Source organism: Oncorhynchus mykiss, chromosome 20 (genome assembly GCF_057628025.1).
Source record: "Oncorhynchus mykiss isolate SJ-2025 chromosome 20, ASM5762802v1, whole genome shotgun sequence".
NCBI lineage: Eukaryota > Metazoa > Chordata > Actinopteri > Salmoniformes > Salmonidae > Oncorhynchus > Oncorhynchus mykiss.
In genome coordinates, this window is record NC_143041.1 from 32,715,568 (window position 1) to 32,740,249 (window position 24,682).

General features: G+C 44.6%; 1 protein-coding gene across 1 annotated transcript in view; it reads right to left on the minus strand.

The window, feature by feature from the left end:
* lrpprc (leucine-rich pentatricopeptide repeat containing) overlaps nucleotides 1-23,399 on the minus strand; it is a 74,768-nt gene extending 51,369 nt beyond the window's left edge. The window contains exons 1-16 of the mRNA XM_036956116.2: nucleotides 23,148-23,399; nucleotides 22,279-22,487; nucleotides 21,018-21,140; nucleotides 20,656-20,777; nucleotides 20,402-20,460; nucleotides 20,215-20,301; nucleotides 14,592-14,718; nucleotides 12,257-12,401; nucleotides 11,872-12,029; nucleotides 11,269-11,374; nucleotides 11,064-11,171; nucleotides 5,018-5,136; nucleotides 4,685-4,778; nucleotides 3,800-3,869; nucleotides 996-1,023; nucleotides 564-621 (exon numbers count right to left, since the gene is read on the minus strand). Of these exons, the coding sequence (XP_036812011.2) occupies nucleotides 564-621; nucleotides 996-1,023; nucleotides 3,800-3,869; nucleotides 4,685-4,778; nucleotides 5,018-5,136; nucleotides 11,064-11,171; nucleotides 11,269-11,374; nucleotides 11,872-12,029; nucleotides 12,257-12,401; nucleotides 14,592-14,718; nucleotides 20,215-20,301; nucleotides 20,402-20,460; nucleotides 20,656-20,777; nucleotides 21,018-21,140; nucleotides 22,279-22,487; nucleotides 23,148-23,359 (1,825 nt within the window). The 5' untranslated portion in view covers nucleotides 23,360-23,399. The remainder of the gene's footprint in view (nucleotides 1-563; nucleotides 622-995; nucleotides 1,024-3,799; nucleotides 3,870-4,684; nucleotides 4,779-5,017; nucleotides 5,137-11,063; nucleotides 11,172-11,268; nucleotides 11,375-11,871; nucleotides 12,030-12,256; nucleotides 12,402-14,591; nucleotides 14,719-20,214; nucleotides 20,302-20,401; nucleotides 20,461-20,655; nucleotides 20,778-21,017; nucleotides 21,141-22,278; nucleotides 22,488-23,147) is intronic.
* Nucleotides 23,400-24,682: the final 1,283 nt, after the last annotated feature.

Genomic DNA, 24,682 nt, shown 5'->3' on the forward strand with positions numbered 1-24,682 from the left:
TGAGTGGCCTAGTTACAGTTTTGACTTAAATTGGGATGAAAATCTATGTCAAGACGTGAAAATGTCCAGCAATGATCAACGACCAACTTGACAGAGCTTGAATAAAAATGGGCAAATACTGTACAATTCAGGTGTGCAAAGCTCTGAGACAGACCCAAAAAGATTCACAGCTGTAAATCGCTGCCAAAAGGTCATTCTAACATGTATTGACTCAGGGGGTTGAATATCTAATAAAGATAGTGTTATCATTTTTCATGAATCTTTAAAAAATGTAAAACATTTTCTTCCACTGACAGAATTGTGTAGATCGTTGAAAAACAATTAAATCCCAATTTCTAACAACAAAATGTGGAAAAAGCCAAGGAGTGTGAATACTTTCTGAAGGCACAGTACAGACATGCACACAAACACCTGACTGTTCCGTGTGGCTCAGTTGGTAGAGAATGGAGTTATGGGGCACCAGCACAAATAAATAAGAGTATGATAAAAGACTCCAATGTAAAACAAAAAAAACAGATTGTGTTCTTATGGCCACATTTTCATCCATTCACAAATGATCTTACCAGCAGATCCTGTAGCTCCCTGAGAGAAACGCTCATCTTTGTACAGCAGCTTAGTGATCTGAAAACAAGCATAACCTTAAGAGATGCATCTCATACAAAGACACACCTACATACAAATCGCACAGCATCACACCTGAATAGTGAAAACTCATGCCCCAGAATTATATAGCAGTCATATTGTTGCCTTTTAAAATGCATCAATACAATCAACAGGGGAACGTTTAGAAAAAAAACATTGCAGAAATAAATCTCTATAAAAAACTGGTAATAGTCTATAGGTCATCCAAATTACAAATCAAGATTTTATATGTCATATATTTCTACCTGCAAATATTCTGAACCTTCCACCCGCCTCAATAAACCCCTGACAGTTTCACCCAGCCGATTATGAACAGAGCAGAAACCAAGAAGCAGTGCTGTGCATTGTCTTACCTTGGCCATGCTCTCCAGATCGTCAGACCTGTAGGGGGCAGCAGAGGACAAGACATCAGGATACAAGGACATCGACAGAAATCGGCACAGAATCAGGATACTTAGGCTGCATTCACAGAGGCAGCCCAATTCTGAATTTTCTTTACCTAATTCTCAAAACATATATCTGATGTGATTGGTCAAAGACCAATTAGCAGAATTTTAAAAAATCAGAATTAGTTTGCCTGTGTAAACGCAGCCACATACAGTACCAGTCAAAAGTTTGGACACCTACTCATTCATGTGTTTTTCTTTATTTTTACTATTTTCTACATTGTAGAATACTAGTGAAGACATCACTATGAAATAACACATATGGAATTATGTTGTATCCAAAAACGTGTTAACCTAATCAAAATCCCTTTGCCTTGACAGCTTTGCACACTCTTGGAATCCTCTCAACCAGCTTCGTGAGGTAGTCACCTGGAATGCATTTCAATTAACAGGTGTGCATTATTAAAAGTACATTTGTGGAATTTCTTTCCTTCTTAATGCGTTTGAGCAAATCTGTTAAAAGTCCCCAAAGCACACACATCCCTGGGTCGCTCTTCTTTTCAGTTTGCTGCAGCTAGCGACTGGAACGAGCTGCAACAAACACTCAAACTGGACAGTTTTATCTCAACCTCTTCATTCAAACACTCAATCATGGACACTCTGTCTGACAGTTCTGGCTGCTTTGCATGATGTATTGTTGTCTCTACCTTCTTGCCCTTTGTGCTGTTGTCTGTGCCATGTTTGTACCATGTTTTGTGCTGCTACCATGTTGTGCTTCTACCATGTTGTGCTGCTACCATGCTGTGCTGTCATGTGTTGCTTTGTTCTGAACGGATGATCTCTGTATGTGTGGTTCCCACCGTGAAGCATGGTGGTGGTGTGATGGTGCTTTGCTGGTGTCACTGTCAGTTATTTATTTAGAATTCAAGGCACACTTAACCAGCATGGCTACCACAGCATTCTGCAGTGATAAGCCATCCCATCTGATTTGAGCTTAGTGGGACTATCATTTGTTTTTCAATGACCCAACACACCTCTAGGCTGTGTAAGGGCTATTTGACCAAGGAGAGTGATGGAGTGCTGCATCAGAGGACCTGGCCTCCACAAATCACCCGATCTCAACCCAATTGAGTTGGTTTGGGATGAGTTGGACCGCAGATTGAAGGAAAAGCATCCAGCAAGTGCTCAGCATATGTGGGAACTCCTTCAAGACTCATGAAGCTGGTTGAGAGAATGCCAAGAGTGTGCACAGCTATCATCAAGGCAAAGGGTGGCTACTTTGAAGAATCTCAAATAGGTTTTGTTTTTTGCACTTTTTTTGGTTACTACGTGATTCCATGTGTTATTCTATAGTTGATGTCTTCACTATTATTCTACAAAGTAGAACATAGTAAAAATAAAGAAAAACCCTTGAATGAGTGGGTGTCCAAACTTTTGACTGGTATTGTACATACACACAGGAATCAGCACAGAGACATACAGCAAGCTTCTATAAGAACAATATGACAGATTACTGACATGAGTCCCAATGGAACATGACAACTCTGTTAATGTCATATGGCAAACCACCAGTAAACGGACAGGGATGAAGGGCCTGGGCCTTCTGAAGGAGCAAACTATCAATTCTGAATGCTCTAACAGAGATACATGATCACTGAAAACATTGCAACAGGGATATATACATACACACACACACACAGAGAGAAGACTGCCACTTTCTTTGCCTTAACAAATCATCTGAGGAAAAGAGAGGAACTTGACTGAAGGGAAAAAGAGGCACCCTACACAATATTTAGATGAATAGTCAACCGAAAACCATGTCAGACACACGCACCCACACAAAACGATTCCTAAATTATGATGACACAGCCGTGCGTATGTGGCGTTGTCAGCTGGTTTAAGAGAGGCACAGAGACGTGAAGAGGGTGGAGGGGGAGTGGGGGTCTTTAATGATTAAATTATCCCTTGACCTTGCTCTGACAGAAGCAGGTTGTGGAGTGTAGTGACATGGCTCTGACACAGCACACCCTCCCCAGTGACACCCCCCTCTTCTTTGGCGTCAACCCCAATTATGGGCGCAACAGGCCGCCTGGCAACAACAACACCACAAGACTCACAGCTAAATCTATAGCAGACGGCCATTCTACCAGGAACATCGTCCAGAGACCAGTGAGAAACGAGTACAGATGTAGTCGAAATCTTTCACATGACATTCATCTAGAAACTTATCAATCTTCCTCCTGAGGAGGTGATGATGTTTCTGACGTGCAATATCAGCCCCTTGAACTATGATTTTATAGTCATAACTAACAAGTGTGTGTATATTGCTGTGAGGGGAGGACAGTACAGTACAACAGCGCAAAAACACCAGTAAGTATGCCAGGACCTCTGGGCTCCCTGGGGGGGGGGGGGGTCAAGTCAGATGAGGGCAGGAGGAGTGGGTGTACAGCGTACAAATTTACATCATTGCCCTCCTGCTTGTAGCCTGCCTACAGACCTCAGGCTGGGTAGGGTCAGGGCAGAGCCTTAGGGGCAGGGCTCAGAGTACCCTCATTAACATATATCCCAGGGTGCTCCTGGGCCAGGGCTGCAGGTCAGGACCACTGACTGACTGTGTCCATATGCATGAGGCAGCCAGGGCCCGGAACTGGGTGACCTGTTACAGGGAGAGCAACACTGCAGTGTAACTCAGTCACTGACAGTGGGGGGGGGGGGGACAAACAGAGCACTCTTACTCTATAAACAGTTACCACGTAAGAGAACTCACTCACCGTCTGAAGCCCTGGATGAGACTTCCTCTGAAGGTACTCAGGTCCAGGGCAGGGAAGGAGGGAGCAGACACTGGAGAGGGAGTGAGAAACAGACACATTCTGAGGAGTACACTAAGGATGTTTGGTTTCCCAAAGCCTTTATAGATAGAAGTGACATGTCAAAGTGATGTGAAAGACCAATAAGACTAAAGAGAAATATCCAAGCAACCAAAAAAAGGGAGGTGTGTGACAGATTAAGTGAATGAGAGCAAACGGGTAGAGCGAACGAGCATCCATTATTAAACAACCCTCCACCTCATCCCCTCCCATCGCTCTTCACCTCCACCAGTTTAGGCGCGTTGCTCCCTCGATCTCCCGCTCCTCCAAACATATTCACACACACTAATCACTTAAAAGCCCTGATGAGCTAGGAGTGTACGCGGAGCATAGAGAGAGCGAAAGAGAGAGCGAGAGACCGCTCTCTGATGGGGCAATTAGGCTCCAGGCAAAACAGAGGCCAGATGCTGATGACGAGAGTCAACTCCCCGGTGCATCCTCCAGAACCCAACCCTGGGCCCAGAGAGTTACGCTCGGTAGATAGTGCCTCTTGGACGTCTCTGAACTATGAGTGACTAGGAATGGGGCCATCATGAATGTATGTTGGTGTACATAAGTGAACAAAGAAGGTGCATTAGACATGATTACGGGCATAACGACCTGTAATAGATGTATGTTGGTGTACATGATTGAGGATAACAACTAATACAGTAAAGATAGTGATGAAAACAAGGGAAGTGCATTAGACATGATTATCAGCATAATGACCTATAATAGATGTGTGTTTTGACATGATGAATGGACAGAGGAAGCCATTAAGACGGAGTTGAAATACAGGTAGATACTCACTCATAACCAATAGTCCTGCCAGGTTCCCACTACTAGCCTCAGAGCGCATCTCAGAGGACAAGAAACCCTCAGACTCCAAGGAGCAGCCCATTTCCTTCAATAAATACATACCATTCACATGAACACATAAAAATATATAAAATGCAACCGTATACACACACACACACACCAAGACAATCAGAAATGAGCAACGCACATACACATCTCATCTTGGCTGTCCATTGAAGACGATGAGGAATGCTCCTCTTGTGCATGGGTGGGGTAGCGCTTCAGGCGCTGGTGCCACTTCATGTGGAGGCCACCCACCCTACACACCCACCCTACACACCGTACCTTGAATGCATCCCGGGCAGCGTCTATGTTCGGGAAAGCAGGCAGAACGTAGAAGGACATTGTCTCTACATCAGCTGGTACATCCACTTCCTGCATGCCCTTCAACACCTCCATGATCCCTGGAGGAACATAAACACAGACTAGCATACCCAGCTCTGCTACAGCACAGACTAGCATACCCAGCTCTGCTACAGCACAGACTAGCGTACCCAGCTCTGCTACAGCACAGACTAGCGTACCCAGCTCTGCTACAGCACAGACTAGCATACCCAGCTCTGCTACAGCACAGACTAGCATACCAAGCTCTGCTACAGCACAGTACAACACAGCACAACAGTGGACATCAGGGATGGGGTCAATCCCATTTCCAATTCCTGTCAATTCAGGAAGCACACTGAAATTCCAATAACAATTTCCTTTGATGCTTTTGAGTGAGGGACATTTGGAATTGGGTTTACTTTCGGAGTTGACGGGAATTTAAATAGAAATGGACCCCAACCCTGCAGCTTCCAGGGGTTGAGGGGCCGGGCTCCAAACCTATTACCACCACCCTGCTCTCCTCGCAAGCCTCCGCCCCAGGTACACCCACCCCGGGAGCAGCCACATGCATATGGAACAGGCACCCTGCTGCCTAGGCCTGGACGGACATATGAGGCCAAGAGTGGAATGAACCAGTGTGACTGTGTGCACGCTTTTCTTAGGGTGAGAAATACCTAGCTATGTTTTCATGTACGTTTCCATGCAGACTTCAGCAAAAGGGCAGGCTAAGTGTTTCAGTGCTGTATGTGAGCGCACAGACACATCCTGGCTCCCTCACTCTCTGTGTGTGTGTGTGTTTACACTCCACTCAGGCCCACACAGCTCTCTGTATCTCAATCCTCTTGAGAGGGTCTCTGTTCACCTGGTAATACCCTCCACCGCCCCAAAACACACCTGAATAAAAGATAAGGACCTGCTTTTATCCACCATTAAAACCTAACTTAGGAGCCCCAGCTGGGGGTGGAGGTGGAGAAGGAGAGAGGGAGAGGGGTAGCATTAACCAGGTAGGCACCTGGCTCACTCAGGCCACTCCATCATATGTGTCCTTCATTCACCTCTCTCTCCCTCACAGCTCACTGCCCTCACTGCTTTCAAGAAAGAAAAAAAAGGTAGATCTGATGCTTTCTTCTCAATGGAGCCTGTGAGTGTCCTCTCATCCTTTCTTCGTTTTTTTATGAAAGGAGAAGAGCACCTGTTTTCCTGTTGAATAATCGATGATCCATTTCTGGGCGAGCCAGACTGATAGAAAACATGTCAATGGAGCTGGTAAGTGTCGGTCCCATGTTTTATGAGCTGAAATTTAAAAAAGCCTCTCGCTCTCAAATGTTATGAATACATTTGTTTACATCCCTGTTAGTGAGCATTTCTCCTTTGCCAAGATAATCCATCCACCTGACAGGTGTAGCAATTGGCATGCTGACTGCAGGAATGTCCACTTTCTCTATCATAAGCCACCTCCGTCATTTTCAAGAATTTGGCAGTACGTCCAACCGGCCTCACGTATACCCACGCCAGCCCAGGACCTCCACTCCCGGCTTCTTCACCTGCAGGATCATCTGAGACCAGCAACCCGGACAGCTGACGAAACTGAGGAGTATCTCTGTCTGTAATAAGGCCCTTTGGTGGGGAAAAACTCATTCTGATTGGCTGGGCCTGGCTCCCCAGTAGGTGGGCCAGTCATGTAAAATCCATAGGTTTAGGGCCCTATTAAAATTATTTAAATTCACTGATTTCCTTATATGAACTAACTCAGTCAAATTGTTGAAATTGTTGCATGTTGCATTGATATTTATATATTCAGTATATACTGTATATGACCTGGTTCTCACATGAGATTCTAGAATCAGCACTTTTTCACTAATGCAAGTGTGCGAGGGAGTGAGTTGCTTTTAAAAGCAGCAGGGTGGGCGCTGGTTCAGTGGTTACTTGGTGAACGCTAAACATCGGGGTTTCAAACAGGCTTCATATACATGGTTCATAAACTCACTGCATAAAGTAGAACAAATTATCCTTTTGATATTTAGGTAAAGGGTGTTAAGACAGGTTAGCTAACTTTTCTTTTTAGCTTTTCCAAGTGCACTTCATCTTACAATTGAAGCAGGTGTATCTAGCCCTCTAATATTGCACAGGTGAGGCATGAGACTGGCTGGAGCACAGCAGAGGAACTTCACAGTGACTGACTCATTGGGACTGAAGGCTTAATCCTCACCTTAGACATCCTGGTCCATGCGCAGGCCAGACTATAACTACATGTCCACTGAGGCAGAGGAGACGAGATGAGAAGCCCTCTGAGTCAAGAGATTGACAAATAGAAAGGGAAAACGAAAGAAGAGAATAGCAAGGAGAGGACCAGAATTAACTGGTTGCCATTTCTTACACTCCTCCTCTGTCCTTGAAATGAGTACCTGTACCTTCTGCCTCGCTCTACCCCTCCCTCCCTCCCTCCGCCCGTCGCTCTCGGTTTTTGTCTCTAGGAGTACAGGTGGCTGTGACGATGTCAGATGGAATCACGTCTTGTTCCATTAATTACCACACTAACACTTACAGGGTGGACTGAGGGATGGCAGGAGAGGAAGTGGTGAGAGTAGTCTGGCCCAGGAGTGGGAGGGTGAACGGAAAGGCTCTGGAGCAACGAACCGCCCTTGCTGTCTCTGCCTGGCCGGTTCCCCTCTTTCCACTGGGATTCTCTGCCTCTAACCCTATTACAGGGGCCGAGTCACTGGCTTACTGGGGCTCTCTCATGCCGTCCCTGGAGGGGGTGCGTCACCTGAGTGGGTTGATTCACTGATGTGGTCATCCTGTCTGGGTTGGCGCCCCCCCCCCCCCCCTTGGGTTGTGCCGTGGCGGAGGTCTTTGTGGGCTATACTCAGCCTTGTCTCAAGATGGTAAGTTGGTGGTTGAAGATATCCCTCTAGTGGTGTGGGGGCTGTGCTTTGGCAAAGTGGGTGGGGTTATATCCTTCCTGTTTGGCCCTGTCCGGGGGTGTCCTCGGATGGGGCCACAGTGTCTCCTGACCCCTCCTGTCTCAGCCTCCAGTATTTATGCTGCAGTAGTTTATGTGTCGGGGGGCTAGGGTCAGTTTGTTATATCTGGAGTACTTCTCCTGTCCTATTCGGTGTCCTGTGTGAATCTAAGTGTGCGTTCTCTAATTCTCTCCTCCTCTCTTTCTCTCTCTCGGAGGACCTGAGCCCTAGGACCATGCCCCAGGAATACCTGACATGATGACTCCTTGCTGTCCCCAGTCCACCTGACCGTGCTGCTGCTCCAGTTTCAACTGTTCTGCCTTATTATTAATCGGACATGCTGGTAATTTATGAACATTTGAACATCTTGATCATGTTCTGTTATAATCTCCACCCGGCACAGCCAGAAGAGGACTGGCCACCCCACATAGCCTGGTTCCTCTCTAGGTTTCTTCCTAGGTTTTGGCCTTTCTAGGGAGTTTTTCCTAGCCACCGTGCTTCTACACCTGCATTGCTTGCTGTTTGGGGTTTTAGGCTGGGTTTCTGTACAGCACTTTGAGATATCAGCTGATGTACGAAGGGCTATATAAATACATTTGATTTGATTTAAGAGATGGGTTAGAGGGAAAGGGGGCATTTGTTGAAGAGGTCGAGGAGAGTTGGTTGGGGGAGGTGGGTAGACTGGATGCCTGGTGGCAGACAGGGGGGCTTTAATCTGCACCTCACAAAACATAAAAGCCTCTTCGTAAAGCAGAGGCGGCTCGCCGCACCACTTTCTCGCTCTCTCTCTCACCGTTGTCACAAGTGATAAGCGAGCTCTCCCTGCTCGGGAGTGACAAGCCGGCCGTGGCTCACGGCTGGTGGGAACAAAAGCAGAGCATATGCTTCCTCAAACTCGCCTGCCCAAATCCACACCTCATCAAAATGCTAAGTTTTTTTGCCCCCGCTCCTGCCCGCCAGTGACACCTGTGGACAGAAAGTGACATGGCGCTTAATATTTCATGCCGGTGCACAGTGGTGCGGGTAATCCAAAGTGAATTCCCTCAGAGCGCTCGCATTTACATGAAATCAAGTCACTCCGCATCAGTCACATCACCTCCACCACGCTGACCCCGAACGCTTTTACACACACACACGGATGGACACAAACACGCCCCTCCTGCAGCCAAACAGCGGCTGCATCATTCATGAGGGTTAATGCTAACAACACAGGGACAACCAGAGTATAAAAGAAAGAGAAGTTTCTTTGTTTCCGCTAAGCGGTCTGACAACTAAATGGATGTCCGATATGTTCAAACCAGGGTGGAGTCTGCTAGCACACTACTCTGAACCTCCTGAAGCAGCCATTCTCACCTATAACTAAGACTCCAAAAACAAAAAGACTATGTATTGCTTCTCAAAGGCAGAACATTTTGTGACATAACAATGTCCAAATACGGTCATTATGACACGAATTTGAACTCGTCTTGGACCATTTCAGTCTAGCCATTTATCTTTCTGAAATAAAGTAGCAACACAATTAATCGTTTTCTATATCAGAATATGAAAACAGGAAGGATGAACTGCTCCTAAACCCCCTTCTCCCATGAAGCCCTTTAGTTTCTTTATGGCTGAAACTGGACTATAGGAAACTAGAGGCTTCCACAGCCACTGTAGCAGAATGACCTGTGACCCCTACACCCACAGGAGTAGGTAGGGTGTGGGGGATTAAACCTCTCAGGCTACAGTCCCCCAATCCCCACCATAAAGGGGGACCCCATCCTTTCCCCCTCAGGGCAGGGTAGAGGTCAAATCAGCCTCCTCCTCATATGAGAGAGAAGAGCATCGCTTAGATAAACCTGACATTATGCTAATTCACAGAGGGACGTTGAAAAGGAGTGAGGTAGCACGAAAGCTGGAGACAGCAGAGCAACAAAAGGGGAAGAAAAGAAAGTACAGTTTGACAGTCAGACAACCAAAACAACTTCCAGTCCTGGGCCTGTTTTAATCTAGGAGAATAAGAACGTACAGTAGTTATCCTGCGACCTTCCTTGACCTTTACTAAGATCTATTCCGAGAGGTCCCCTGAGAGAAACGGGGGGGGGGGGGGGGGGTCATCATCTGTTCCGTTCTGCCTGGAGTGCCCTCTCTCCATCTCAGGCTCAGATCCGACCTCTTTCCCCCCACTTGCCCCCAAACTAGTGAAATCGTTCCAGGGTGGACCACTCTGGCCCATAAATATTTGACAGGCCCTGCTACTTTAAAAGCCCCTTACGAAGGAGTGGTCTGGAGAAGTCATAACCTGGCCAAGGCCTGAGTATGCTGTGGGCTCCGAGAGTCTCTCTATCCAGAGAGTACTACATAAAGCTTATATCTCTAGAGTAGACAGACACACCGCAGCATTGGGCCTCAGGGCATCACATTAGGCTCTCACATACACATACGCCTTTCTACCATAGTGACTTAAAACCAATACTATAACTATCTTCAATCCCTTCTAAAAATGCACACATTTTAGAACTATTTCAAGCATCAAAGCATCTAGTTCCAGGAGTGCCTCTCTCATAAAATATATTTATGGTATTGGAGCGAGAGAGAAGTCTGTGGGTGTACGTCATGTGAGTGACCTCTCAGACAGTGACATCAGACAGGTCCCATCATGCCCTGTGGTGGGTTAGGGATCAGACCCGGAGCCCACCAGGGAGTGGCATGGAGGCGTCACCGTCCACAAAGCCGTGACGGACAGCTCCCTCACTCATTCTGAACCCTGTCACTCTCTGTGTTAGCCCCGTGAAGAGGGGAGAGTGACCCAGGGACACCCTGGCAAGTGAAGCGAACATGGGTGGTCAACTTGGAACGTCAATCTACTACAATGGCTAGCCCAGAGGGTGGTACTGGTTCATATCGGAATCTCCAACCACAAAGCATGAATGGGCTAAACAAATGGAGATGGAGGGTTCTATCGAGAGAAGACTGGAGCTGAAATCACCGATTCAATCCCTATTTATCAGTATTTTATATCAAATGGTTTCGTGTTTGTAGGTTTTTAAATCACATTTCCATACCTGTTCTGTTCTGGTCCTTGGCATGTTGTGTGAGGAGGGGCCAGAAGTAGTGAGGCCTGATGGGTTGCCCCTGTTCCTTCATCATCTTCATCACCTCCACTGCAGTAGCTGGAGAAAAGGAGGGAATATAAGAGAGATGAAGAACTCCCTGGGCTGTGTTGCCTCCTACTCCTTCCTGTGCATTTCTCAGAAGGATGTAGCGTACCAGTCTTCTTGGCCTCCAGGCAGCAGTAGAGGGTGAACTGCAGGGGAGTAGTGTGGTAGCTGGAGTCCTGCAGCTCCTTGCAGTAGCGCGCCAACTTATCCACTGGCTAAAAACACAGACAGATGGACATTTCATTTGTAGAATCCGGTGTAATAGATAAGGGTTGGAACTAAAGTGTGCAGAAGGGTAGCTCTCCAGGAGGCGAGTTTGGGCAATCCTGGTCTAGAACCATTGTATCCCCTAGGATTTTTTTCAACAGGCAAAGTTAGCGGGGGGGGGGGGGGGCGTGTGGTGGCGGCCGTGGCCAATGGTGCGGTTTTAGAGGCCCCCCTCTTGATTGCAGAGGCAATTTTGTTGTTAAAGCTAATTTCCTGCAATTCCACGCATATAGCCATGGGGCAGAGACAAAAATTGCAGTTTCAAAGATTCTCCCCGACTGTCTAGTTTTGATTTAGGTAATTGTTCTCAAAGTATATAGCTCCAATATCTTTTGCACATATATGGTTGAAATTGTTTAAGTTTACACTAAAAATGTTATACCATCATGAAATTGATTTAAAACTTTGTGTTGTATTTTCTGCCGTGGAAACACTAAAGCCTTACCTTGTCCATGTTGACACAGTGACGCAGGAAGAAGTTGCCCAGGGTGGGGGAGTCTCCACTCTGGGTCTCTTGCTGCAGGGTGGGGAAGGTCTTCAGCACGGTGAAGGCTGTGTCTTCCTGGCCCTGGGTGATCAGGCTCAGACACAAGTTCATAGCATCTACAGGGGGGAGAGGACAAGAAAGATGGGTTGACTCATCCAATATCATAATATTTGTTATCTCAACAACGCATAACCAGAATGTTCAGGGGTAGTTTCAGTCCCTCCACCGTCTAGTACAGGACTCCTCAACAATAAAGTGTTAAACCTTCACTTGCATTGCAAGTTCCTGGAAGAAAAAAAAAGAATCACTGTAAAAAGTGCTAGTCCTCCAGAGCTGATCATACCTGGAACATATCCTCTCTCGTGTCTCATACGCTCCACTATCTCTGGTACGTGCTGCTGATGGCCTGCCTTGGACAGGCTGAATACCACCTGCATCAGGTCTCTGTCCATCAGACTGGTGTCTGTGTTCTCCACAGCCTCCAGAGTCTGGGGATGGGACACACGGGAGGGTCAGTTCACACACACACACACACACACACACACTAGGGTTTCTGTTGACCGACATTTTAATTTACCGGACCCATGGTTCTCAGAATGACAAATCCCAGTTAGAATATGGTAATTAACAGAACATGCAAGTCAAAGATGAAAACGATGTGCACGATTCTTATTGAATTATTATGTGCACTTTAAAACATGTTAAGACTGTCCACATGGACTTTTCCTCAGTCAACAAGATGAGTAATGAACAGCAAAATCACTCGCCTGTCAATCTACTATAGTAGAAAAGTTAAGGTAATTATTCTATTGGTCAGCTTGTCAACAAAGAAATAGCCTATTCCAAACAGCTTCTGGGACAGTTTTGGTAAGACACGTCTCATAATATATATTAATTGTGATGTGTGACGCGCTGATGAAACCGCCTTCCATTACCGTTTGATGCTGCGTTCAATACAACTGGGAGCTCGGAAATCTCAGACTTCTGACTTCAGTGTGTCCAAGAACACCGGGGGGGGGGGGGGGGGGGGGCTCCGACTGGGAAACTCAGGCCTCTTTCTATAGCTCGGACTTTCCGACAATGATCACTGACGTCATGATTTGACCTAATATTTTTCAGAGTTCCCAGTTGTCCAGAAAGCCTCATTCTAAAATGGATTGAATCGTTTCTCCGCCCAAATCAATCTACACACATAATGACAAAGCAAAAACTGAAATATCACATTTACATAAGAATTTAGACCCTTTACTCAGTACTTTGTTGAAGCACCTTTGGCAGCGACTACAGCCTCAAGTCGCCTTGGGTATGACGCTACAAGCTTGGCACACCTGTATTTGGGGAGGTTCTCACATTCTTCTCTGCAGATCCTCTCAAGCTGTCAGGCTGGATAGTATCGCAGCACAGTGTCGCTGCACAGCTATTTTCAGGTCTCTCTAGATGTGTTCGATCGGGTTCAAGTCCAGGCTCTAGCTGGCCTACTCAAGGACATTCAGAGACTTGTCCGCAAGCCACTCCGTTGTCTTTGCTGTGTGCTTAGGGTCATTGTCCTGTTGGAAGGTGAACCTTCACCCCAATCTGAGGTCATGAGAGCTCTGGAGCAGATTCTCATCAAGGGTCTCTGTACTTTGCTCTGTTCATCTTTTCCTCAATGCTGACTAGTCTCCGAGTCCCTACCGCTTGAAAATATCCCCACAGCATAATGCTGCCACCACACTTCACCGTAGGGATGGTGCCAGGTTTCTTCCAGACGTTAAGAATGACATTCAGGCCAAATAGTTCAAGCTTGGTTTCATCAGACCAGAGAATCTTGTTTCTCATGGTCTGAGAGACTAAGTGCCCTTTGGAAAACTCTAAGCAGGCTGTGCCTTTTTACTGAGGAGTGGCTTCTGTCTGGGAACTCTAACATAAAGACCGGATTGGTGGAGTGCTGCAGAGATGGTTGTCCTTCTGGAAGGTTCTCCCTTCTCCACAGAGGGACTCTGGAGCGCTGTCAGAGTGACCATCGGGTGCTTAGTCACCTCCCTGACCGGGCCCTTCTCACCCGATTGCTCAGTTTGGCCTGGTGGCAGCTCTAGGAACAGTCTTGATGGTTCCCAACTTCTTCGATTTAAGAAAGATGGAGGCCACTGTGTTCTTGGGGACCTTCAATGCTGCAGAATGTTTTGGGTACCCTTCCCCAGATATGTAATTATGTAAATATGGTATTTGTTATTTATGTTTAATACATTTGCAAAAAAAACACCAGAAACAGGTTTTGCCTTGTCATAATGGGGATTGATAAGATTTCTATCAATTTTAGAATAAGGCTGCAACGTCACAAAATGTGGAAACGAGTCAAGGGGTCTGAATACTTTCCTAATGCACTGTGCATAATGAAAATACTCCACACACGCGCCAATTTAATTCCACTAAATTATGCAAATTAACCTATAGACCGATAAGCATGATCAGTCAAATCTATTTCCATCAATGAATAGGCTAAAAAGCATTATTTCACAAAATGATTTTTTCTTCTCCTGGATAATTGTCAGGCTACAATTTTCTTTATCGATTTAAAAAAAAAAAATTATACAAAAAGCCGGCCATTACTGGCTAATGGAAACCCCGACATGCACACTACAAGGTGTCACTTACCTACTAGATCTTATCCACTCACACAAACCCAATGGTCCACTCACCTGTTTGATCTTGTCCATATCCCCTCTCTCTGCATAGGCGTTGAGCAGTGCCACATATGTGTCAGGGCCCGGCTCGATGCCTGCCCCCTTCATGACTTGCAGGATGCTCTCTGAACTCTCCATGTCACTGTATGGGCACGAGAGACACACAAGTCAACACAATAAGACTGATGGGTTCAGATTTGTAAACGTGCCAATTTTGTTAATCACTAGTTATACTAGAGACATGAGGGGTGGCATAGTCTAGGGCAGTGGTGCTCAACAGGTTGCCTGGGGACCCAAATTTGACAATGACAATTGAGCCGCGACCCAATATTACATTTTGTAATGTATTGCAGCTGCATTCTTCACTTGCAAAATAGACTGTCTCAATGGCCTACTATTATGGTATTAAAGAAAGTAATTACACAGCCATATTAACTGAGAAAACATACATTCAAGAGAATAAGCCATTTTAATTAGGAGAACCGTTCAGGAGTGGGGTGTAATACATTATCACTCAGAACACGACATTAAAACCAGTCCAATAATGTTAATGAACAGTATCACACACACGAGTCCAATAATGTTAATGAACAGTATCACACACCAGTCCAATAATGTTAATGAACAGTATCACACACCAGTCCAATAATGTTAATGAACAGTATCACACACCAGTCCAATAATGTTAATGAACAGTATCACACACCAGTCCAATAATGTTAATGAACAGTATCACACACCAGTCCAATAATGTTAATGAACAGTATCACATCCCAGTCCAATAATGTTAATGAACAGTATCACACACCAGTCCAATAATGTTAATGAACAGTATCACACACCAGTCCAATAATGTTAATGAACAGTATCACATACCAGTCCAATAATGTCAATGAACAGTATCACACACCAGTCCAATAATGTCAATGAACAGTATCACACACCAGTCCAATAATGTTAATGAACAGTATCACACACCAGTCCAATAATGTTGATGAACAGTATCACATACCAGTCCAATAATGTTAATGAACAGTATCACACACCAGTCCAATAATGTTAATGAACAGTATCACATACCAGTCCAATAATGTTAATGAACAGTATCACATACCAGTCCAATAATGTTAATGAACAGTATCACACACCAGTCCAATAATGTTAATGAACAGTATCACACACCAGTCCAATAATGTTAATGAACAGTATCACACACCAGTCCAATAATGTTAATGAACAGTATCACATACCAGTCCAATAATGTTAATGAACAGTATCACATCCCAGTCCAATAATGTTAATGAACAGTATCACACACCAGTCCAATAATGTTAATGAACAGTATCACACACCAGTCCAATAATGTTAATGAACAGTATCACACACCAGTCCAATAATGTTAATGAACAGTATCACACACCAGTCCAATAATGTTAATGAACAGTATCACACACCAGTCCAATAATGTTAATGAACAGTATCACACACCAGTCCAATAATGTTAATGAACAGTATCACACACCAGTCCAATAATGTTAATGAACAGTATCACACACCAGTCCAATAATGTTAATAAACAGTATCACACACCAGTCCAATAATGTTAATGAACAGTATCACACACCAGTCCAATAATGTTAATGAACAGTATCACACACCAGTCCAATAATGTTAATGAACAGTATCACACACCAGTCCAATAATGTTAATGAACAGTATCACACACCAGTCCAATAATGTTAATAAACAGTATCACACACCAGTCCAATAATGTTAATGAACAGTATCACATCCCAGTCCAATAATGTTAATGAACAGTATCACATCCCAGTCCAATAATGTTAATGAACAGTATCACACACCAGTCCAATAATGTTAATGAACAGTATCACACACCAGTCCAATAATGTTAATGAACAGTATCACACACCAGTCCAATAATGTTAATGAACAGTATCACACACCAGTCCAATAATGTTAATGAACAGTATCACACACCAGTCCAATAATGTTAATGAACAGTATCACACACCAGTCCAATAATGTTAATGAACAGTATCACACACCAGTCCAATAATGTTAATGAACAGTATCACACACCAGTCCAATAATGTTAATGAACAGTATCACACACCAGTCCAATAATGTTAATGAACAGTATCACACACCAGTCCAATAATGTTAATGAACAGTATCACACACCAGTCCAATAATGTTAATGAACAGTATCACACACCAGTCCAATAATGTTAATGAACAGTATCACACACCAGTCCAATAATGTTAATGAACAGTATCACACACCAGTCCAACAATGTTAATGAACAGTATCACATACCAGTCCAATAATGTTAATGAACAGTATCACATACCAGTCCAATAATGTTAATGAACAGTATCACACACCAGTCCAATAATGTTAATGAACAGTATCACATACCAGTCCAATAATGTTAATGAACAGTATCACACACCAGTCCAATAATGTTAATGAACAGTATCACACACCAGTCCAATAATGTTAATGAACAGTATCACACACCAGTTCAAATAGAAAAACAATCATTAGGAATTCTTAATCATCAATTACCATGTGAATAGTTTCACAACCTTAGTTTTTTTTTTAAAGGTGTAAGTTTAACCAGTTCATGTAACATGTAATATGAATGTCAGAATGAGTTAGTAATAATTACCCTAGTGAACAATAACTCATGAACCTGTTTATTTATTGTGTGTGTGGCCTATCAGTGGGAAAGCTGGGGGTGTTTCTTCAGTTTGATACATTTATTGAAGTCTGGGGTGATGGTTGACAGGGCAGCTCGGAGGTCATGCTGGCTGTCCAGTTTATTTCTGCTTTTAGTTTTCAGCACGGCCATAGCAGTGAACACACTTTCACACAGATAGGTAGAGCTGAACTGTAGCATGATTCTGATTGCATGGCAGACGAGAGCAGGATACTCTCCCACTAAGCCTCACCAGAACTGTGGCAGTGTCATTTCCAGGATGCGCATGCTCAGTCTGCGATCAAATGACAGCTCCACCAGCGGATCCTCTTCATTGCTGGGCAATGTGACGCTTCCCATCTCACAAAATTGTCCCTGCAGCCTGACAAGACGCGGTTCAACGTTTCCCCCCAGTAGTGTCAAAGTGTGCTTTGTTGATCAGATTGTGGGCGTTGGGAAACATGTCAATACTCCCATTAAAAATATGATTTGCCCAAACGGTAAGCTTCATCTTGAAGGCATCCACTTTGTGTCTCTGTTCAAATCGATTGTGCCCCCTCCCTTGCATTGACACATTGAGCAAATTCAAATGATCAAAAATATCTGCCAGGTGGGCAACCTATGTGAGCCATTCCTCACAATCAAAATGTTTGGGCAGAGATGACACATATTCCAAAATAAAGGCATAAAAGCGATCCGGCACTTTACTCCTGGATTGCCAGCGGACCTCTGCATGGCTCCCACTCCCCACAGAAGGCCTGGAAACACCTTTTCTTTTTGATATAGTTGACACACATCTTGGATAGTGTCGTGGAGCTCAGGCACCATGTCCTTCGCTGCCAATGCCTCCCTGTGTAGGAAGCAGTGGTTCCACATTGCACTCTGTGCTTCCTCCAGGATCTGCTTTACAACTCCTGAGTGCTATCCCGTCATGGCAGCTGCCCTATCAGTGGTCACACCGATAGCTTTAAGTTTGTTGGCGGCTGATTCTTCCAAGATTTCAGTGAACAAATCAATCGCAGCAGGGAGTATGAGATCCTCTGCATTGCTATATTTATTTATTTTTAAAGTCAGTTGTCTTATCTTTGACTTGGATGCTTGGTGTCCAGATGCCTTTTCATTTTGGAGGGTTTCATTAGCTGACAGTCTGTCTTCTAAAACCATAATTGATGAAGTCGGGGTCGTATTTTCTCTTCTTGACAGGGACCGGGTTATCTGCCTTGTTGTTGACATTGGAAGCAGAAGTAGATGAAGAGGGAGCTGAATGTTTTACAAACTTGTCCATGATTTAACTCTGACAGCTAGCCTACATGAGTTAAATGACAGCTAACTATCCACATGTGCAATGCCTGCAGAACACATCTGCATAGTTAGCTGGTCATTTCAACACTGCTGACGCACTGTGGTGCAGCGCACGCACACCAGTGTGTCGCGGTAACGTTGCGAAAGTCAGCAACAATAAGTGGTGCAGCGCACGCACACCAGTGTGTCGCGGTAACGTTGTGAAAGTCAGAAACAATAAGTGGTGCAGCACACGCACACCAGTGTGTCGCGGTAACGTTGTGAAAGTCAGCAACAATAAGTGGTGCAGCGCACGCACACCAGTGTGTCGCGGTAACGTTGTGAAAGTCAGAAACAATAAGTGGTGCAGCACACGCACACCAGTGTGTCGCGGTAACGTTGTGAAAGTCAGCAACAATAAGTGGTGCAGCGCACGCACACCAGTGTGTCGCGGTAACGTTGTGAAAGTCAGCAACAATAAGTGGTGCAGCGCACGCACACCAGTGTGTCGCGGTAACGTTGTGAAAGTCAGAAACAATAAGTGGTGCAGCGCACGCACACCAGTGTGTCGCGGTAACGTTGTGAAAGTCAGCAACAATAAGTGGTGCAGCGCACGCACACCAGTGTGTCGCGGTAACGTTGTGAAAGTCAGAAACAATAAGTGGTGCAGCGCACGCACACCAGTGTGTCGCGGTAACGTTGTGAAAGTCAGAAACAATAAGTGGTGCAGCACACGCACACCAGTGTGTCGCGGTAACGTTGTGAAAGTCAGAAACAATAAGTGGTGCAGCGCACGCACACCAGTGTGTCGCGGTAACGTTGTGAAAGTCAGAAACAATAAGTGGTGCAGCACACGCACACCAGTGTGTCGCGGTAACGTTGTGAAAGTCAGAAACAATAAGTGGTGCAGCACACGCACACCAGTGTGTCGCGGTAACGTTGTGAAAGTCAGCAACAATAAGTGGTGCAGCGCACGCACACCAGTGTGTCGCGGTAACGTTGCGAAAGTCAGCAACAATATGCGGCGAGGCCGTATCCTTTCAATATAAAAGTTTCAGTTCGGCGGTTACCTTTCTAAATATCAGTTACATTTTTTATATTCTTGCAAAAGTCCCATGACCCCTTAAAATCATCCTACGACCCCCATGGGGAGGGGTTGCGACCCACCAGTTGGGAATCCCTGGTCTAGGGTCTACACCAGAAGTTAATGGTTATCTGTAGTAGGAAGATGATCACATGTTGGCAGGGGTGGAGAGATGTGGATTAGTGAGGAAGGGGGTTCGAGGTAAGGTCACATGAAGGGAGAAGGAACAGTTTATTGCCCGTATCACTTAACTTCCTGCCTAGTAATAAAGATGTAATGTTTAGAGGAGAGACTACCCAAATTGGGGTATACACATACTATCACTGGTGGAACCATGTCTTTGTCTTATGCAGCTGTATTGACCCAATGGGTGAATAAACTTGGTTGGAGCTTTCATACTGTGTCTCAACTTCTTACTCTGATATTTACAACCTAACAAGACCAAAACACATTAAGAATTAGGCGGTAGGGGCACATTTATACTTATCACTGACATGCATTATAAATACATAACCTACAACACAAGCAAGGATTCAAATGTGACACTCACCCTGCACGTGCATGACCTGTCACTAAGGAGTTGAAAACAGCCTCTGTGATTGGCAGGTCCTTGCTCTTCATGAAACCCAGGATTGTACTGAAAGGGAGTGTGATGAGGACACAATAAACAGTCCTTCACTTCACATTACTCCGATATCAAGTCTCTGTCTTAATAAACTGGTAAAAGTCTGTCTTACCTGGCACCCTCAATGTCCCCATCATGGCAGTAGGCTGCAATCAGTCTCTGAAAGGTCACCTAAACAGGAGGAGAGCTGTCATCAAGCTTTCATCTATATCGAAGACAATCTTATCATGACGTAAGTGCTAAGTTACAATATACAAAGAAAGACAGCTAAAAAAGAAAAGCGAGAACAAAGTTCCAGTTTTTTTTCCCCCGTAAAAGTCATAAAGAACATCAGGATAATAGATAAGATGCAGTGAATCTACTCACTCTGTTGGGCTGCACGCCGGCTGCCTCCATCTTGGCCAGGAACTCTGTGGGGGAGAACTTGAACTCGTTCTGCAGGTATACCTTGAGCAGTGCGTTGTAATGACTGGCATCGTATGAGGCACCTTGACAGTAAAAAAGGAACATTTACTAATCACCAACATGACCATAAACTAGTCAGCCAATTAATTTTGTCATCTCAATACCCTATTTTTCTTCCTACAGCACTGTTAGTTTCAGTCAGACCTCCATCACCCTCCATTTTCATTGTCTTCTGACCCTCCTACATCCACTGATATTTTTTTCCCAGTGCCCTGTCCCAATAATGCCCTCTGGGTTTTGGTTCTATGCCCGCAGCCTTATACCTAGCTCCTGTAGCTTGTCCCAGATTCGGTGGGCCAGCTCAGTGCGTTCCGCCAGGGGCATCTCAGGCAGTAGAGAGCCACAGCTCCGCAGGAGGAGCAGGGCCTGGTTCCCACTAGGGTAGCCTTGAGAAAGAGAGAAAAAAATATAGAAGTACAAGCCATGTGTTAGTTGGAGGGTAAGCATGTCAAGACGTAGAAGAAAAAAAAAATTAAACAAAAAAAGGAGTGAGGTGCTAGTCTGAGATTCTCAAAGGAAGGAGGAAAGTGGTCAAGTTGCTTAACCTGTTGAGTGTAAGGGGCAGTATTTTGATGTTTGGATGAAAAACGTACCCAAATGAAACTGCCTATTTCTCAGGCCCAGAATCTAGAATATGCATATAATTGTCTGATTAGGATAGAAAACACTCTAAAGTTTACAAAACTGTCAAAATATTGTCTGTGAGTATAACAGAACTGATATTGCAGGCGAAAACCTGAGGAAAATCCAACCAGGAAGTGCTGTTTTTCCTGAAAGCTGCCTTCGCTCCATTTAAAGGGATATCAACCAGATTCCTTTTCCTATTGCTTCCACATGTTGTAAACAGTCTTTAGACATAGTTTCAGGCTTTTATTTTGAAAAATGAGCGAGAAAGATCACATCACGTCATTGTATGGCTGGGTGCCAGCAGCGTTTTGCATGCGCGACAGCTTGGAGCAGACATTTTCTCTCTCTTTCCTATTGAAAAAGCTACGGTCTTGTTGAAATATTATCGATTATTTATTGTAAAAACAAGCTGAGGATTGATTATAAAAAAACGTTTGACATGTTTCTACGAACTTTACAGAATTTTCGTCTACCCCGTCATGACATCTCGAGCCTGTGGATTTCTGAACATAACGCGCCAACCAAATGGAGGTATTTTGGATATAAAAATAATCTTTATGGAACAAAAGGAACATTTATTGTGTAACTGGGAGTCTCGTGAGTGCAAACATCCGAAGATCAAAGGTAAGCAATTCATTTTATTGCTTTTCTGACTTTTGTGACCAATCTACTTGGCTGCTAGCTGTTTGTAATGTTTTGTCTGCACTGAGAGATGTCCTTACATAAACGCTTGGTATGCTTTCACCGAAAAGCTTTTTTGCTATATTGAACTTGTGATTTCATGAAAATTAAATATTTTTAATAATTTAATTAGAATTTGGCGCTCTGCAATTCAGCGAATATTGACGAAAATGATCCCGCTAATGGGATGGGTGCATCAAGAAGTTAACTATTTACCTGTCCGGCAGATGTCGTGGAAGATGCGCAGCAGCAAGGTCTTGGTGATGCGTCCCGTCCTCCTCACTGAACTGTCAAGCTTTGCCAGGGCCCAGTCAAACTGCTGGGCCTGCTTAGATCGCACACCCAAACTGGACTCATCAGTGGGTAGCCCCCGCTGCTCTGTAACCATGGCGTAGTGACGTACCCCTGCATAGGGCCACACACACCTAGTAGAGGGAAGACCGGGCAATGGGTTATATATGGTTTATGGCAATAGGCTATAAGGTTTACAGCAAAGATAAAGTTTTGGATCTCCCATTAAAGGCCACGGTGCCACAAGAATGACCTTGACCTGAGCACCCCTGCTTCCTTGCCTGATCCGAAAGGCACTCATCACCCTATACAGGCCTGTGGGCCTAAGTGTAGTCACCAACTCCTTCAAATCACATAATCGAACCCCTCCCGGGCTAGCTAACGTTATTTTAATGGAGCAGAAGATGGCGTCAAGCCCTCAGATTGTAGCCATCAGTTCTTTGTATATTCAATGTGCAGAATCAGGGTTACTAGTTTAAATACAATTAGTTAAGTCGTCCCATACAACATAGATAGCTAGCAAACGTTACATGATTTTGTTATAATTAGCTATGTGAATTGAACGTCATTAGGACTTATGCAAGGAGGCCATATTTTTATTACATACTAGATTGTTGACTAAATAATACAGGCTAATACCAGTATATAACATACATACACACACATCAATACATTTGCTCTCATGATAACCGGTCATATTAATGTTTAGGTGCATTACTATGACTGTCATTAAAGCTCAATGACAACCGTAGGATGCCAATCCAGCATGGACCGGCTAGCCAGCATTACGCTACCTGTGTACACTGTATGGGCCTGGGACGATTTGTCTTGAACAGACTCCGGAGCCTTTACCACCGATCGCTCCACTGTACAGTCGACTGAGCTGCGGTCCATTTCTGTTCGTCCCTGTTCTTTGAAGAAAGCCCGATGGCGAACATTTCAGAAGTCGTGCAGATCTCAAGAGCGCAGCCATGTTTAACCTAAAGTGCGAGGAATGGAAGGGCATCCGCACCACGTGACGGGTTCAAAGGCTAACGGTCGAGAACAAGAGATCAGTAGAGGGGTTTTTGCTTATTGTCAAATTATATTATTCTCCCAGTTTTAACCAATCTGAGAAGTGTTATAATTTTACATGATAGACATTTGTAAATGTACATATTATGACCATTACTTGCCTATTTTCTATCTTACATTGCATTTTCTGGATTTATTATACGGCAACACCCCCAACGATACAGTTATTCACCTCCGTTTCGTTACATGAGCACAAGCACGAAGCGTCTTAGTCTAGTCATGAATGTATACTGAACAAAAATATAAATGCAACATCCAACAATTTAAAGACTTTACCGAGTTACAGTTAATACAAGTTAAACAGTCGATTGAAATTAATCAATTAGGCCCCTATGGATTTCGCATGACTGGGAATACAGATATGCATCTGTTGGTCACAGATAGTAAAACATTTTTTTTTTAAAGTAGGGCTATAGATCAGAAAACCAGTCGGTCTCTGATTTGACCACCATTTTGTCTCATGCAGCACAACGCATCTCCTTCGCATAGAGTTGTTGATTGTGGCATGTTGTCTCACTCATGGCTGTGAGAAGTTAAAGGATATTAACGGGAACTGGAACACACGTCGATCCAGAGCATTCCCAAATGTTTTTATTTAACCAGGCAAGTCAGTTAAAGAACGAATTCTTATTTACAACGACAGCCTACCGGGGAACAGTGGGTTAACTGCCTTGTTCAGGGGCAGAACAACACATTTTTCCTTGTCAGTTCGGGATTCAGTCCAGCAACCTTTCAGTTACTGGCCCAACGCTCTAACCACTAGTCTACATGGCGCCCCAAACGTGCTCAATAGGTGACATGTCTGATGAGTATGCAGACCATGGCAGAACTGGGCCATTTTCAACTTCCAGGAATTGTGTACAGATCCTTGCAACATGGGCCTGTGCACTATCATACTGAAACATGAGATGAAGGCGACGGATGAATGGCACACAAATGGGCCTCAGGATCTTGTCACGGTATCTCTGTGCATTCAAATTGCCATTAATAAAAAGCAATTGTGTTCGTTGTCCGTAGCTTATGTCTGCCCATACCATAACCTCACCGCCACCTTGGGGCACTCTGTTCACAACGTTGACGTCAGCAAACTGCTCGCCCACACGATGCCATGAACGTGGTCTGCGGTTGGGAGGCCGGTTAGACATACTACCAAATTCTCTAAAATGACATTGGTTCATTTCTCGTATTGTAGAGAAATTAACATTCAATTATCTGACAACAGTGCTGGTGGACATTCCTGCAGTCAACATGCCAA